The sequence below is a fragment of the Aquarana catesbeiana genome, linkage group LG12 (assembly GCF_042186555.1).
Source record: "Aquarana catesbeiana isolate 2022-GZ linkage group LG12, ASM4218655v1, whole genome shotgun sequence".
NCBI classification, from domain to species: Eukaryota; Metazoa; Chordata; class Amphibia; order Anura; family Ranidae; genus Aquarana; species Aquarana catesbeiana.
In genome coordinates, this window is record NC_133335.1 from 1,885,084 (window position 1) to 1,903,464 (window position 18,381).

Genomic DNA, 18,381 nt, shown 5'->3' on the forward strand with positions numbered 1-18,381 from the left:
ATATATAGGAGGAAGGAGGTATACAGATGGTATATAGGTGGGGGAGGGAGTATACAGACTATATATATAGGAGGAAGGAGGTATACAGATGGTATATAGGTGGGGGGAGGGAGTATACAGACTATATATAGGAGGAGGGGGGTATACAGATAGTATATAGGTGGGGGGAGGGAGGTATACAGACTAAATATAGGAGGAGGGGGTATACAGATGGTATATAGGTGGGGGGAGGGAGTATACAGACTATATATAGGAGGAGGGGGTATACAGATGGTATATAGGTGGGGGGAGGGAGTATACAGACTATATATAGGAGGAGGGGGGGTATACAGATGGTATATAGGTGGGGGAGGGAGTATACAGATGGTATATAGGTGGGGGGAGGGAGTATACAGACTATATATAGGAGGAGGGGGGTATACAGATGGTATATAGGTGGGGGAGGGAGTATACAGACTATATATAGGAGGAGGGGGGGTATACAGATAGTATATAGGTGGGGGGAGGGAGGTATACAGACTATATATAGGAGGAGGGGGGTATACAGATGGTATATAGGTGGGGGGAGGGAGTATACAGACTATATATAGGAGGAGGGGGTATACAGATGGTATATAGGTGGGGGGAGGGAGTACACAGAGTATATATAGGAGGAGGGGGTATACAGATGGTATATAGGTGGGGGGAGGGAGTACACAGAGTATATATAGGAGGAGGTGGGTATACAGATGGTATATAGGTGGGGGAGAGAGTATACAGACTATATATAGGAGGAAGGAGGTATACAGATGGTATATAGGTGGGGGGAGGGAGTATACAGACTATATATAGGAGGAGGGGGTATACAGATGGTATATAGGTGGGGGAGGGAGTATACAGACTATATATAGGAGGAAGGAGGTATACAGATGGTATATAGGTGGGGGGAGGGAGTACACAGAGTATATATAGGAGGAGGGGGTATACAGATGGTATATAGGTGGGGGGAGGGAGTATACAGACTATATATAGGAGGAGGGGGGTATACAGATGGTATATAGGTGGGGGGAGGGAGTATACAGACTATATATAGGAGGGGGGTATACAGATGGTATATAGGTGGGGGAGGGAGTATACAGACTATATATAGGAGGAGGGGGGTATACAGATGGTATATAGGTGGGGGGAGGGAGTATACAGACTATATATAGGAGGAGGGGGGTATACAGATGGTATATAGGTGGGGGAGGGAGTATACAGATAGTATATAGGTGGGGGGAGGGAGTACACAGAGTATATATAGGAGGAGGGGGTATACAGATGGTATATAGGTGGGGGAGGGAGTACACGGAGTATATATAGGAGGAGGGGGTATACAGATGGTATATAGGTGGGGGGAGGGAGTATACAGACTATATATAGGAGGAGGGGGGTATACAGATGTTATATAGGTGGGGGGAGGGAGTATACAGACTATATATAGGAGGAGGGGGGGTATACAGATAGTATATAGGTGGGGGAGGGAGTATACAGATAGTATATAGGTGGGGGGAGGGAGGTATACAGACTATATATAGGAGGAGGGGGTATACAGATGGTATATAGGTGGGGGAGGGAGTATACAGATGGTATATAGGTGGGGGGAGGGAGTATACAGACTATATATAGGAGGAGGGGGTATACAGATGGTATATAGGTGGGGGAGGGAGTATACAGATGGTATATAGGTGGGGGGAGGGAGTATACAGACTATATATATAGGAGGAAGGGGGTATACAGATGGTATATAGGTGGGGGAGGGAGTATACAGATGGTATATAGGAGGAAGGAGGTATACAGGTGGGGGAGGGAGTATACAGACTATATATAGGAGGAAGGAGGTATACAGATGGTATATAGGTGGGGGAAGGGAGTATACAGACTATATATAGGAGGAAGGGGGTATACAGATGGTATATAGGTGGGGGAGGGAGTATACAGATGGTATATAGGAGGAAGGAGGTATACAGGTGGGGGAGGGAGTATACAGACTATATATAGGAGGAAGGAGGTATACAGATGGTATATAGGTGGGGGAAGGGAGTATACAGACTATATATAGGAGGAAGGGGGTATACAGATGGTATATAGGTGGGGGAGGGTGTATACAGACTATATATAGGAGGAAGGGGGTATACAGATGGTATATAGGTGGGGGGAGGGTGTATACAGACTATATATAGGAGGAAGGGGGTATACAGATGGTATATAGGTGGGGGAGGGTGTATACAGACTATATATAGGAGGAGGGGGTATACAGATGGTATATAGGTGGGGAGTAGGTATATATTCTGACTCTCGAAGGCCTGTAGGAAGAGCTCGTGTGATGTGTATATATATAGGTGGGGGGAGGGGGTATACAGTGTATATAGGAGGAGGAGGGGGGTATACAGATGGTATATAGGTGGGGGGAGGGAGGTATACATATATATACTGACTCTCGAAGGCCTGTAGGAAGAGCTCGTGGTCGTGCCGGATCTGCTCCATCTTGGCCCTCTTGATGGGCGCCGCTCCCCCCGGGGGTGGTCCGGTGTTGGTGGGGCCGCCGTGTTTCTGAGGCGCCATAGCCGGGGGGGGGAGGGGAGGGGGGGTCACACACTCGCCCGCTGTAGACCCGGCTACAGCGCGCTCTACCCGCTCCCGCCCCGCTTCCCTCATTGGCCAACCCCCTGCTCCTCCGCGCCGCTCATTGGTCCGCCCGCCTGTCCGTCACCCTCCAGACCTACGTCAGCCGCGCGCCCGCTCTACGCTTCAAATAGCAACCGCGGGAACAGGAACAACGTGAGGCCTGCCGGGAGAAAGGGGAGGGGCCGAGAAAAGAGCGCGCACCTGACTGACTGAACCAGCGAGCTTCATCTCCTCACAGAGCGCCATTCACCGTATATACCTAGAGGTGTGACGTGTGTACTCTATGTGTATACTATATTCCCTGTATGTGCCCAGAGCTAGAGGGGCGACCTGTATACTCAATGTATATACTATATATCCACTGTCCTATATGTATATACTATATACCCAGATATAGAGATGTGATGTATACTAATCCATGTTATCAGCTGTCATATATGATTTTAGGTGTGATTATATATAATCCCACTCCCACTGCGCCCCCCCGTCACCTTTCCCCGGTCCCACTGCGCCCCCCGTCACCTTTCCCCGGTCCCACTGTGCCCCCCCGTCACCTTTCCCCGGTCCCACTGCGCCCCCCCGTCACCTTTCCCCGGTCCCACTGCGCCCCCCCGTCACCTTTCCCCGGTCCCACTGCGCCCCCCCCGTCACCTTTCCCCGTCCCACTGCGCCCCCCCCCCCCGTCACCTTTCCCCCGGTCCCACTGCGCCCCCCCCCGTCACCTTTCCCCGGTCCCACTGCGCCCCCCCCCGTCACCTTTCCCCGGTCCCACTGCGCCCCCCCGTCACCTTTCCCCGGTCCCACTGCGCCCCCCCGTCACCTTTCCCCGGTCCCACTGCGCCCCCCCTTCACCTTTCCCCGGTCCCACTGCGCCCCCCTTCACCTTTCCCCGGTCCCACTGCGCCCCCCGTCACCTTTCCCCGGTCCCACTGGGCCCCCCCGTCACCTTTCCCCGGTCCCACTGCGCCTCCCCGTCACCTTTCCCCGGTCCCACTGCGCCTCCCCGTCACCTTTCCCCGGTCCCACTGCGCCCCCCTTCACCTTTCCCCGGTCCCACTGCGCCCCCCGTCACCTTTCCCCGGTCCCACTGCGCCCCCCGTCACCTTTCCCCGGTCCCACTGGGCCCCCCCGTCACCTTTCCCCGGTCCCACTGCGCCCCCCCCGTCACCTTTCCCCGGTCCCACTGCGCCCCCCTTCACCTTTCCACGGTCCCACTGCGCCCCCCGTCACCTTTCCCCGGTCCCACTGCGCCCCCCGTCACCTTTCCCCGGTCCCACTGGGCCCCCCCGTCACCTTTCCCCGGTCCCACTGCGCCCCCCTTCACCTTTCCCCGGTCCCACTGCGCCTCCCCGTCACCTTTCCCCGGTCCCACTGCGCCCCCCTTCACCTTTCCCCGGTCCCACTGCGCCCCCCTTCACCTTTCCCCGGTCCCACTGCGCCCCCCGTCACCTTTCCCCGGTCCCACTGGGCCCCCCCGTCACCTTTCCCCGGTCCCACTGCGCCTCCCCGTCACCTTTCCCCGGTCCCACTGCGCCTCCCCGTCACCTTTCCCCGGTCCCACTGCGCCCCCCTTCACCTTTCCCCGGTCCCACTGCGCCCCCCGTCACCTTTCCCCGGTCCCACTGCGCCCCCCGTCACCTTTCCCCGGTCCCACTGGGCCCCCCCGTCACCTTTCCCCGGTCCCACTGCGCCCCCCCCGTCACCTTTCCCCGGTCCCACTGCGCCCCCCTTCACCTTTCCACGGTCCCACTGCGCCCCCCGTCACCTTTCCCCGGTCCCACTGCGCCCCCCGTCACCTTTCCCCGGTCCCACTGGGCCCCCCCGTCACCTTTCCCCGGTCCCACTGCGCCCCCCCCGTCACCTTTCCCCGGTCCCACTGCGCCCCCCCCCCGTCACCTTTCCCCGGTCCCACTGCGCCCCCCCCGTCACCTTTCCCCGGTCCCACTGCGCCCCCCCGTCACCTTTCCCCGGTCCCACTGCGCCCCCCCCGTCACCTTTCCCCGGTCCCACTGCGCCCCCCCCATCACCCTTCCCCGGTCCCACTGCGCCCCCCCCGTCACCTTTCCCCGGTCCCACTGCGCCCCCCCCGTCACCTTTCCCCGGTCCCACTGCGCCCCCCCGTCACCTTTCCCCGGTCCCACTGCGCCCCCCCGTCACCTTTCCCCGGTCCCACTGCGCCCCCCCGTCACCTTTCCCCGGTCCCACTGCGCCCCCCCGTCACCTTTCCCCGGTCCCACTGCGCCCCCCCGTCACCTTTCCCCGGTCCCACTGGGCCCCCCCCGTCACCTTTCCCCGGTCCCACTGGGCCCCCCCCGTCACCTTTCCCCGTCTCACTGCTCCCCCCCGTCACCTTTCCCCGGTCCCACTGCGCCCCCCCGTCACCTTTCCCCGGTCCCACTGCGCCCCCCCGTCACCTTTCCCCGGTCCCACTGCTCCCCCCCGTCACCTTTCCCCGGTCCCACTGCGCCCCCCCGTCACCTTTCCCCGGTCCCACTGCGCCCCCCCGTCACCTTTCCCCGGTCCCACTGCGCCCCCCCGTCACCTTTCCCCGGTCCCACTGCGTCCTGGAGTCCAGTGATGTCGGCACCGCATGCAAGCCACAATCGTCTCCCCCTCTGATCGGCGGTGCCGGCATTGTAACTGTGGGTGCCCGGCTGTGGCTTCACATCCAGGCACCCACTGCGCATGCGCGTGCCGTGCACCGTGACTGGCCACGCAATCATGTGGGACCAGTGACCTGTCCTAGGCAGGGGGGGGGGGATGATCTTCCTTCCGGGGCCGAGGGAAGTGACGTCAGGAGCCGAGGTGCGTAAGGAGGCAGATTACGAGGGACCCCCTAGCAACAGGCATTAGAAGGTGAGTAAGGAGGCAGATTACGAGGGGACCCCCTAGCAACAGGCATTAGAAGGTGAGTAAGGAGGCAGATTACGAGGGACCCCCTAGCAACAGGCATTAGAAGGTGAGTAAGGAGGCAGATTACGAGGGGACCCCCTAGCAACAGGCATTAGAAGGTGAGTAAGGAGGCAGATTACGAGGGACCCCCTAGCAACAGGCATTAGAAGGTGAGTAAGGAGGCAGATTACGAGGGGACCCCCTAGCAACAGGCATTAGAAGGTGAGTAAGGAGGCAGATTACGAGGGACCCCCTAGCAACAGGCATTAGAAGGTGAGTAAAGAGGCAGATTACGAGGGACCCCCTAGCAACAGGTATTAAGAGGTGAGTAAGGAGGCAGATTACGAGGGACCCCCTAGCAACAGGTATTAAGAGGTGAGTAAGGAGGCAGATTACGAGGGACCCCCTAGCAACAGGTATTAAGAGGTGAGTAAGGAGGCAGATTACGAGGGACCCCCTAGCAACAGGTATTAAGAGGTGAGTAAGGAGGCAGATTACGAGGGACCCCCTAGCAACAGGTATTAAGAGGTGAGTAAGGAGGCAGATTACGAGGGGACCCCCTAGCAACAGGCATTAAGAGGTGAGTAAGGAGGCAGATTACGAGGGGACCCCCTAGCAACAGGCATTAAGAGGTGAGTAAGGAGGCAGATTACGAGGGACCCCCTAGTAACAGGCATTAGAAGGTGAGTAAGGAGGCAGATTACGAGGGACCCCCTAGCAACAGGCATTAGAAGGTGAGTAAGGAGGCAGATTACGAGGGACCCCCTAGCAACAGGCATTAGAAGGTGAGTAAAGAGGCAGATTACGAGGGACCCCCTAGCAACAGGCATTAGAAGGTGAGTAAGGAGGCAGATTACGAGGGGACCCCCTAGCAACAGGCATTAGAAGGTGAGTAAGGAGGCAGATTACGAGGGGACCCCCTAGTAACAGGCATTAGAAGGTGAGTAAGGAGGCAGATTACGAGGGGACCCCCTAGCAACAGGTATTAAGAGGTGAATAAGGAGGCAGATTACGAGGGACCCCCTAGCAACAGGTATTAATAGGTGAGTAAGGAGGCAGATTACGAGGGACCCCCTAGCAACAGGTATTAATAGGTGAGTAAGGAGGCAGATTACGAGGGACCCCCTAGCAACAGGTATTAACCACTTCAATACCGGCACTTCCCCCCCTTCCTGCCCAGGACAATGTCAGCGCTGTCACACTTTGAATGACAATTACACGGTCATACAACACTGTACACAAACTACATTGTTATCATTTTCTTCCCACAAATAGAGATTTCTTTTGCTGGTATTTCATCACCTCTGGGGGGGGGTGGCGGTTATTTTTTGCTAAACATAAAAATAGACCGAAAATTTTGAAAAAAAATAAAAGTTTTGCTCTTGTTTCTGTTATTAAATTTTGTAAATAAGTAAGTTTTCTCTTTCACTGATGGGCACTAATAAGGTGGCACCGATGGGCACTGAAAGGCTGCAAAGATGGGTTCTTATAGGCGGCACTGATATGAGGCACTGATAGGCATCCCTGGTGCCACTGGCAGTGGTAGGCATTGTGAGTGGGAGCTGCCTGGGCACAAATTAGTATTTCCCTGGGGTGATCTAGGGAGGGCATACCTGGTGGTCCTGGGTGTCGATCCGAGGGGGGGCTGTGCTGATAAACAATCCGCACAGACCCCCCCTGTCAGGAGAGCAGCCGATCGACTCTCCTCTACTCATGTCTGTCAGACGCCAATGAGGAAAAGCCGATCTCTTCCTGTTTACATCATGATCAGCTGTGATTGGACACGGCTGATCACGTGGTAAAGAGTCTCCCCCCGGGGGGGCGCACAGCGGCTTGATATCCTGATCACGTCATATGACGTCCGGTCAGGATATTGAAACCACTTTGCCGCCGTCATTCTGCTATGTGGCGAGCGGCAAGTGGTTAAGAGGTGAGCAAAAAAAAAAAAAAATTTTTTTCAAAATTTTATTAATCGTTTATAATGCAGCTGAAAAATGCTAAAATAAGGTGGAACTCCACCTTAACCGATAATTGCCGGCTTTTTCTTTACTTTTTTTTTTCACCCCCTTCCCGCCGACCGTACGCAGATATGCGTACTCGGCTTTCTGGGGTTATACTGGGATGATGCCCGCAGCTGCAGGCATCATCCCGCTACCGTTGTTTACAGCGGGCGATCGGCTACCCGAGTATAACAACCGATGCGGCTAAAAGCCGCTCGGTTGTTATACCGGAGGAGCGGGAGGGGACAGCCCCCCCTCCCGCCGCTGTTACCGGGCCTCCCGTGCGATCGTGTGCCTTCGGCGGCTGGGGGCGGGCTGGAACGAAGCTATGGGCGGCTTCGTTCCAGCCTTCTCATTGTAAATGCGGAAGCGACGTCATGACGTCACTTCCCGTTTACTCGGCTGCCGCTGGCACCGAATTTAAAAAAGTACACAGTATTCAGAATTGCCGTTTTCGGCGATCTGAATACTTTGAAATGTAAAGGAGGGATGGGGGGTCTTTTAGACCCCCCATCCCTCCATAAAGAGGACCTGTCACCACCTATTACTGTCACATGGGATGTTTACATTCATTATAGACCCCCGATCTCTCCATAAAGAGGACCTGTCACCACCTATTACTGTCACATGGGATGTTTACATTCATTATAGACCCCAGATCTCTCCATAAAGAGGACCTGTCACCTCCTATTACTGTCACATGGGATGTTTACATTCATTATAGACCCCAGATCTCTCCATAAAGAGGACCTGTCACCTCCTATTACTGTCACATGGGATGTTTACATTCATTATAGACCCCAGATCTCTCCATAAAGAGGACCTGTCACCTCCTATTACTGTCACATGGGATGTTTACATTCATTATAGACCCCAGATCTCTCCATAAAGAGGACCTGTCACCTCCTATTACTGTCACATGGGATGTTTACATTCATTATAGACCCCAGATCTCTCCATAAAGAGGACCTGTCACCTCCTATTACTGTCACATGGGATGTTTACATTCATTATAGACCCCAGATCTCTCCATAAAGAGGACCTGTCACCTCCTATTACTGTCACATGGGATGTTTACACTCATTATAGACCCCAGATCTCTCCATAAAGAGGACCTGTCACCACCTATTACTGTCACATGGGATGTTTACATTCATTATAGACCCCAGATCTCTCCATAAAGAGGACCTGTCACCTCCTATTACTGTCACATGGGATGTTTACATTCATTATAGACCCCAGATCTCTCCATAAAGAGGACCTGTCACCTCCTATTACTGTCACATGGGATGTTTACATTCATTATAGACCCCAGATCTCTCCATAAAGAGGACCTGTCACCTCCTATTACTGTCACATGGGATGTTTACATTCATTATAGACCCCAGATCTCTCCATAAAGAGGACCTGTCACCACCTATTACTGTCACATGGGATGTTTACATTCATTATAGACCCCAGATCTCTCCATAAAGAGGACCTGTCACCTCCTATTACTGTCACATGGGATGTTTACATTCATTATAGACCCCAGATCTCTCCATAAAGAGGACCCGTCACCTCCTATTACTGTCACATGGGATGTTTACATTCATTATAGACCCCGGATCTCTCCATAAAGAGGACCCGTCACCATCTATTACTGTCACATGGGATGTTTACATTCATTATAGACCCCAGATCTCTCCATAAAGAGGACCTGTCACCATCTATTATTGTCACATGGGATGTTTACATTCATTATAGACCCCAGATCTCTCCATAAAGAGGACCCGTCACCCTCTATTACTGTCACATGGGATGTTTACATTCATTATAGACCCCCGATCTCTCCATAAAGAGGACCTGTCACCTCCTATTACTGTCACATGGGATGTTTACATTCATTATAGACCCCAGATCTCTCCATAAAGAGGACCTGTCACCACCTATTACTGTCACATGGGATGTTTACATTCATTATAGACCCCAGATCTCTCCATAAAGAGGACCTGTCACCATCTATTACTGTCACATGGGATGTTTACATTATAGACCCCAGATCTCTCCATAAAGAGGACCTGTCACCATCTATTACTGTCACATGGGATGTTTACATTATAGACACCAGATCTCTCCATAAAGAGGACCTGTCACCATCTATTACTGTCACATGGGATGTTTACATTCATTATAGACCCCCGATCTCTCCATAAAGAGGACCTGTCACCACCTATTACTGTCACAAGGGATGTTTACATTCATTATAGACCCCAGATCTCTCCATAAAGAGGACCTGTCACCACCTATTACTGTCACATGGGATGTTTACATTCATTATAGACCCCAGATCTCTCCATAAAGAGGACCTGTCACCACCTATTACTGTCACATGGGATGTTTACATTCATTATAGACCCCAGATCTCTCCATAAAGAGGACCTGTCACCTCCTATTACTGTCACATGGAATGTTTACATTCATTATAGACCCCAGATCTCTCCATAAAGAGGACCTGTCACCTCCTATTACTGTCACATGGGATGTTTACATTCATTATAGACCCCAGATCTCTCCATAAAGAGGACCTGTCACCACCTATTACTGTCACATGGGATGTTTACATTCATTATAGACCCCAGATCTCTCCATAAAGAGGACCTGTCACCTCCTATTACTGTCACATGGGATGTTTACATTCATTATAGACCCCAGATCTCTCCATAAAGAGGACCTGTCACCTCCTATTACTGTCACATGGGATGTTTACATTCATTATAGACCCCAGATCTCTCCATAAAGAGGACCTGTCACCACCTATTACTGTCACATGGGATGTTTACATTCATTATAGACCCCAGATCTCTCCATAAAGAGGACCTGTCACCATCTATTACTGTCACATGGGACGTTTACATTCATTATAGACCCCAGATCTCTCCATAAAGAGGACCTGTCACCTCCTATTACTGTCACATGGGATGTTTACATTCATTATAGACCCCAGATCTCTCCATAAAGAGGACCTGTCACCTCCTATTACTGTCACATGGGATGTTTACATTATAGACCCCAGATCTCTCCATAAAGAGGACCTGTCACCACCTATTACTGTCACATGGGATGTTTACATTATAGACACCAGATCTCTCCATAAAGAGGACCTGTCACCATCTATTACTGTCACATGGGATGTTTACATTCATTATAGACCCCAGATCTCTCTATAAAGAGGACCTGTCACCTATTACTGTCACATGGGATGTTTATATTCATTATATACCCCAGATCTCTCCATAAAGAGGACCTGTCACCTCCTATTACTGTCACAGGGGATGTTTACATTCATTATAGACCCCAGATCTCTCCATAAAGAGGACCTGTCACCTCCTATTACTGTCACATGGGATGTTTACATTCATTATAGACCCCAGATCTCTCCATAAAGAGGACCTGTCACCGCCTATTACTGTCACATGGGATGTTTACATTCATTATAGACCCCAGATCTCTCCATAAAGATGACCTGTCACCGTCTATTACTGTCACATGGGATGTTTACATTCATTATAGACCCCAGATCTCTCCATAAAAATGACCTGTCACCTCCTATTACTGTCACATGGGATGTTTACATTCATTATAGACCCCAGATCTCTCCATAAAGAGGACCTGTCACCATCTATTACTGTCACATGGGATGTTTACATTCATTATAGACCCCCCCATCCCTCCATAAAGAGGACCTGTCACCACCTATTACTGTCACAAGGGATGTTTACATTCATTATAGACCCCAGATCTCTCCATAAAGAGGACCTGTCACCACCTATTACTGTCACAAGGGATGTTTACATTCATTATAGACCCCAGATCTCTCCATAAAGAGGACCTGTCACCTCCTATTACTGTCACATGGAATGTTTACATTCATTATAGACCCCAGATCTCTCCATAAAGAGGACCTGTCACCTCCTATTACTGTCACATGGGATGTTTACATTCATTATAGACCCCAGATCTCTCCATAAAGAGGACCTGTCACCACCTATTACTGTCACATGGGATGTTTACATTCATTATAGACCCCAGATCTCTCCATAAAGAGGACCTGTCACCTCCTATTACTGTCACATGGGATGTTTACATTCATTATAGACCCCAGATCTCTCCATAAAGAGGACCTGTCACCTCCTATTACTGTCACATGGGATGTTTACATTCATTATAGACCCCAGATCTCTCCATAAAGAGGACCTGTCACCACCTATTACTGTCACATGGGACGTTTACATTCATTATAGACCCCAGATCTCTCCATAAAGAGGACCTGTCACCTCCTATTACTGTCACATGGGATGTTTACATTCATTATAGACCCCAGATCTCTCCATAAAGAGGACCTGTCACCTCCTATTACTGTCACATGGGATGTTTACATTATAGACCCCAGATCTCTCCATAAAGAGGACCTGTCACCACCTATTACTGTCACATGGGATGTTTACATTCATTATAGACCCCAGATCTCTCCATAAAGAGGACCTGTCACCTCCTATTACTGTCACATGGGATGTTTACATTCATTATAGACCCCAGATCTCTCCATAAAGAGGACCTGTCACCACCTATTACTGTCACATGGGATGTTTACATTATAGACACCAGATCTCTCCATAAAGAGGACCTGTCACCATCTATTACTGTCACATGGGATGTTTACATTCATTATAGACCCCAGATCTCTCCATAAAGAGGACCTGTCACTTATTACTGTCACATGGGATGTTTATATTCATTATAGACCCCAGATCTCTCCATAAAGAGGACCTGTCACCTCCTATTACTGTCACATGGGATGTTTACATTATAGACCCCAGATCTCTCCATAAAGAGGACCTGTCACCTCCTATTACTGTCACATGGGATGTTTACATTCATTATAGACCCCAGATCTCTCCATAAAGAGGACCTGTCACCTCCTATTACTGTCACATGGGATGTTTACATTCATTATAGACCCCAGATCTCTCCATAAAGAGGACCTGTCACCGCCTATTACTGTCACATGGGATGTTTACATTCATTATAGACCCCAGATCTCTCCATAAAGATGACCTGTCACCGTCTATTACTGTCACATGGGATGTTTACATTCATTATAGACCCCAGATCTCTCCATAAAAATGACCTGTCACCTCCTATTACTGTCACATGGGATGTTTACATTCATTATAGACCCCAGATCTCTCCATAAAGAGGACCTGTCACCCCCTATTACTGTCACATGGAATGTTTACATTCATTATAGACCCCAGATCTCTCCATAAAGAGGACCTGTCACCTCCTATTACTGTCACATGGGATGTTTACATTCATTATAGACCCCAGATCTCTCCATAAAGAGGACCTGTCACCTCCTATTACTGTCACATGGGGTGTTTACATTCCTTGTGACAGCAGTAAAAGTAAAAAAAACATTTTTTTTTTTAAAACACAATTTATAAAGTAAAAAAATAAATAAAAAAAAAAAAATACATTTTTTAAAGTGCCCCCGTCCCCGCGAGCTCGCGCAGCGAAGAAAACGCATACGGAAGTCGCGCCCGCATATGTAAACGGTGTTCAAATCACACATGTGAGGTATCGCCGCGATCGTCAGAGCGAGAGCAATAATTCTAGCCCTGGACCTCCTCTGTAACTCTAACCTGGTAACCGCCTATGGAAATTCATAGGTACCGTAGTTTGTCGCCATTCCACGAGTGCGTGCAATTATAAAGGGTGACATGTTTGGTATCTATTTACTCGGCGTAACATCATCTTTCACATTATACAAAAAAATTGGGGTAACTTTACTGTTTGATTTTTTAAAATTCATGAAAGTGTCCCTTTTCCAAAAATTTGCGTTTAAAACACCGCTGCACAAATACCGTGTGATGAAAAATATTGCAACAATCGCCATTTTATTCTCTAGATTCTCTGCTAAAAAAATATATAAAATGTTTGGGAACTCTAAGTAATTTTCTAGCAAAAAATACGGATTTTAACTTGTAAACACCAAATTTCAAAAATAGGCTTAGTCATGAAAGGGTTATATTTCAGCTGTTAGTGGGAAAATCTCGCTGTCAGCTGAAAGTACTGAGCCTGAAATCGGATTCCGGTATTGGTGCATTGCTATGAATACCGACACTCCTGCAGATGGTTAGTATTGACACCGGTGCTGGTATTGGTGCAACATTACCTTTTATCATCAGCAATATGGGTGTGAGGTAATCCATTCCCACCCTTCATCATCTCCATACACTGCATCCGGAGAGTATACACAGCTCAATTCTCAGTGTCATGGGAGGAGTCTGTGATACTTCTGTACATGGGAGGAGCCTGTGATACTTCTGTACGTGGGAGGAGCCTGTGATACTTCTGTACGTGGGAGGAGCCTGTGATACTTGTGTACGTGGGATGAGCCTGTGATACTTGTGTACGTGGGATGAGCCTGTGATACTTCTGTACGTGGGAGGAGCCTGTGATACTTGTGTACGTGGGATGAGCCTGTGATACTTGTGTACGTGGGAGGAGCCTGTGATACTTGTGTACGTGGGATGAGCCTGTGATACTTCTGTACATGGGAGGAGCCTGTGATACTTCTGTACGTGGGATGAGCCTGTGATACTTCTGTACGTGGGAGGAGCCTGTGATACTTCTGTACGTGGGAGGAGCCTGTGATACTTCTGTACGTGGGAGGAGCCTGTGATACTTCTGTACGTGGGAGGAGCCTGTGATACTTCTGTACGTGGGAGTAGCCTGTGATACTTCTGTACGTGGGAGGAGCCTGTGATACTTGTGTACGTGGGAGTAGCCTGTAATACTTGTGTACGCGGGAGGAGCCTGTGATACTTGTGTACGCGGGAGTAGCCTGTAATACTTGTGTACGCGGGAGGAGCCTGTGATACTTGTGTACGCGGGAGGAGCCTGTGATACTTGTGTACGCGGGAGGAGCCTGTGATACTTGTGTACGCGGGAGGAGCCTGTGATACTTGTGTACGCGGGAGGAGCCTGTGATACTTGTGTACGCGGGAGGAGCCTGTGATACTTGTGTACGCGGGAGGAGCCTGTGATACTTGTGTACGCGGGAGGAGCCTGTGATACTTGTGTACGCGGGAGGAGCCTGTGATACTTATGTACATGGGATTTTTTCCTTTTTTATTTTTAAAAAACTTGCAAAGATTTCAAACAATCTTCTCTCATGTTGTCATTATGGGGGATTTTTTTGTAGAATTTTGAGGAAAATAATGAATTTTAATCTATTTTGGAATAAGGCTGTAACATAACAAAATGTGGGAAAAGTGAAGCGCTGTGAATACTTTCCGGATGCTTTGTATATCCTTGCGAGTTGAGCTCATAGAAAAATAATACTAATAGTGCTCACTGCATATAATACTTTATTTTTGGCAAAAATATATAAAAATCCACTGACATGATGTATGAATAAAAAGCTCCTGTATATGCCTATAAGCATGCAGCCTCTGTGTACTTCTATGTACCTCCAACAAAATGGCATTTCCAGTTGCGGCGTGACGTTAACGGGTCCTCCTCTCTACGCGTTGCGTCATTGTATCACAGGACTTTGTCAGACAATTAAAGTCTTGGATACATGGATATAGTGAATGGACACTTTGCAACATATAGATTTATTAAGTTTTATTCACATTTTGTTTTGTTTTATATATATTTTTTCATATATGCATTTACAATCACCACCCACTTTATTAGGTCCCTCTTACTAGTAGTGGGTTGGACCCCCTTTGGCCTTCATTCTTGGTGGCATAGATACAACAAGGTGTTGGAAACGTTCCTTAGAGATTTTGCTCCATAGTGACCTGATAACATCACACAGTTGCTGCAGATTTGTCGGCTGCACATCCATGATGCCAATCTCCCGTTCCACCACATCCCAAAGGTGCTCTATTGGATGAGATGTGGCGAGTGTGGAGGACATTGGAGGACAGTGACCTCATTGTCCAGTGGTGAGATGATTGGAGCTCTGTGACATAGTGCATTATCCTGCTGGAAGGAGCCATCAGAAGATGGGGACATCCAATCCCCCACACCATTACACCACCACCACCAGCCTGAACCGGTGATACCCCATCCCCCGCACCATTACACCTCCACCACCAGCCTGAACCGGTGATACCCCATCCCCCACACCATTACACCCCCACCACCAGCCTGAACCAGTGATATCCCATCCCCCACACCATTACACCCCCACCACCGGCCTGAACCAGTGATATCCCATCCCCCACACCATTACACCCCCACCACCAGCCTGAACCAGTGATATCCCATCCCCCACACCATTACACCCCCACCACCAGCCTGAACCGGTGATGCCCCATCCCCCACACCATTACACCCCCACCACCAGCCTGAACCGGTGATATCCCATCCCCCACACCATTACACCCCCACCACCAGCCTGAACCGGTAATACCCCATCCCCCACACCATTACACCTCCACCACCAGCCTGAACCGGTGATACCCCATCCCCCACACCATTACATCGCCACCACCAGCCTGAACCGGTGATATCCCATCCCCCACACCATTACATCCCCCACCACCAGCCTGAACCGGTAATACCCCATCCCCCACACCATTACACCCCCACCACCAGCCTGAACCGGTGATATCCCATCCCCCACACCATTACACCCCCACCACCAGCCTGAACCAGTGATACAAGGTAGGATGGATCCATGCACCAAATTCTGACCCCACCATCTGAATGTCGGAGCTGAAATCCAGACTCATCAGACCAGGAAACGTTTTTCCAATCTTCTATTGTCCAGTTTTGGTGATCCTGTGCCAATTGTAGCCTCAGTTTCCTGTTCTTAGCTGACAGGAGTGGCACCCTGTGTGGTCTTCTGCTGCTGTAGCCCATCTGCTTCAAGGTTGGATGTGTTGTGTGTTCAGAGATGGTATTCTGCATACCTTGGATGTAACGAGAGGTTATTGGAGTTACTGTTGTCTTTCTATCATCTGGGACCAGCCTCCTCTGACCGCAACAAGGCATTTTCTCCTTTAGTCTTCCAGGACAGCCTCTGAGACAAAGGGCTCCCCCCTCCAGGACAGGAAACGCGTTCACCTAATTCGTTAAAAGGTGGTCCTCCAGGCCTCCCTCTTCTTCAGTTTTTGTGTTTCCTGGCGGACGGGAAGGAGCACGTTGGGGACCTAAGGGGATCTCCTTATCTCAGGGGATGTCCTGGAAGAGCCCCTGGCATGGACTGTCTCCTGTCCTGTCAGGGAAGAGTAGGGTTGCTATATATCGCTGCTCCTTTTGTTCAGGGAGAGCAGGACCCTGGTGCTGCTGCAGATCCCGACACCCATTGCCTTGCTAGGTACCCGTGTTTCGGCCAGCGGGCGGGGGACGCTCCGCTGGCCATGCTGGTACCTTCTCCAAACTTCGTTAATTTTGCAGGGGGCCGCGAGAGTTATAAGGCGTCTAAGTCTTCCATTGCTAGATGGATAAGATTGGCGATTATAAAGGCTTATGAGTCAGAAAGGATCCAAACACCATTAGTTAAGGCACATTCCACCAGGGTGCCTCTCCGGAGGACATCTGCAAAGCAGCAACGTGGTCCAGCTACTCTACGTTTGTGAGGCATTACCGTCTAGATTTATTGTCTGGTAAAGAACAGACATTCAGATGAAAGGTCCTCCAGGCAGTGGTCCCGCCCTGACAATGTAAGTTTCTTATCATCTCAGAGGCTGTCCTGGAAGACGAAAACTGGAGTTGGACTTACCGGTAACTCTTTTTCTAGGAGTCTTCCAGGACAGCCTGGTTCCCGCCCGGTGTTTTTCTAGCAACTGGTGTTTGGAGGTATGTACTGATGTACTGACGTTGTGTTAGTGTCTTATGTCTTTCAGAGCCTTCCGGTAGTTCTTGCTTAAACTGAAGAGGGAGGCCTGGAGGACCACCTTTTAACTAATTGGGTATACGTGTTTCCTGTCCCGGAGGGGGGAGCCCTTTGTCTCAGAGGCTGTCCTGGAAGACTCCTAGAAAAAGAGTTACCGGTAATGCCGCGTACGCACGACCGGACTTTACAGCAGACTTTGTCCAGCGGACTTTCCGAATAAACGGACTTGCCTACACACAATCAACCAAAGTCCGACGGATTGGTACGTGATGACGTACGAACGGACTAAAACAAGGAAGTTCATAGCCAGTAGCCAATAGCTGCCCTAGCATCGGTTTTTGTCCGTCGAACTAGCATACAGACGAGCGGACTTTTCGACCGGACTCGAGTCCGTCGGACAGATTTGAAACATGTTTCAAATCTAAGTCCGTCAAACTTTTGAGAAAAAAAAGTCCGCTGGAGCCCACACATGATCGACTTGTCCGACGAAATCCGGTATGCCGGACCAAGTATGCCGGAAAGCCCGCTCGTGTGTATGCGGCATAAGTCTAACTCCGGTTTTCCTCCACACAACTGCCGCTCACTGGATATTTTCTCTTTTTCCCACCATTCTCTGTAATCCCGAGAGATGGTTGTGTGTGTGAAAATCCTAGGAATATCAGACCAGCCCGTCCGCTACCAACAACCATGCCACGTTCAAAGTCACCCAGATCCCCTTTCTTCACCATTCTGATGCTCGCTTTGAACTTCAGCAAGTCGTCTTCACCACGTCTAGATGCCTAAATGCATGGAGTTGCTGCCATGTGATTGGCTGATTAGCAATTTGTTACCAAGCCATTAAACAGGTGTGCCTAATAAAGTGTCTGGTGAGTGTAATGTTTATTGATTTGTATGAATTGCACTTTATTGATGATGACATGTGAACACATAAGAGATTATTGCACA

The 18,381-nt window shown here is 50.0% G+C and overlaps 1 protein-coding gene and 1 long non-coding RNA gene across 4 annotated transcripts in view; one reads left to right on the forward strand and one right to left on the reverse strand.

Annotated features, from left to right (window-relative positions):
• The window catches only part of SUZ12 (SUZ12 polycomb repressive complex 2 subunit), a 56,772-nt gene extending 54,107 nt beyond the window's left edge, over positions 1 to 2,665 (reverse strand). For both annotated transcript variants that reach the window (XM_073607098.1, XM_073607097.1), the window contains exon 1: positions 2,457 to 2,665. In XM_073607098.1, coding sequence (XP_073463199.1) covers positions 2,457 to 2,583 — 127 coding nt within the window. In that variant the 5' untranslated portion in view covers positions 2,584 to 2,665. The remainder of the gene's footprint in view (positions 1 to 2,456) is intronic.
• A 116-nt stretch (positions 2,666 to 2,781) lies between these two features.
• Positions 2,782 to 18,381, forward strand: part of LOC141113744 (uncharacterized) — a 28,476-nt gene continuing 12,876 nt past the window's right edge. Inside the window, exon 1 of one of the 2 annotated variants that reach the window (XR_012236811.1) lies at positions 2,782 to 2,911. This is a non-coding gene — a long non-coding RNA (uncharacterized lncRNA). The remainder of the gene's footprint in view (positions 2,912 to 18,381) is intronic. The other variant, XR_012236812.1, reaches the window with a different exon arrangement.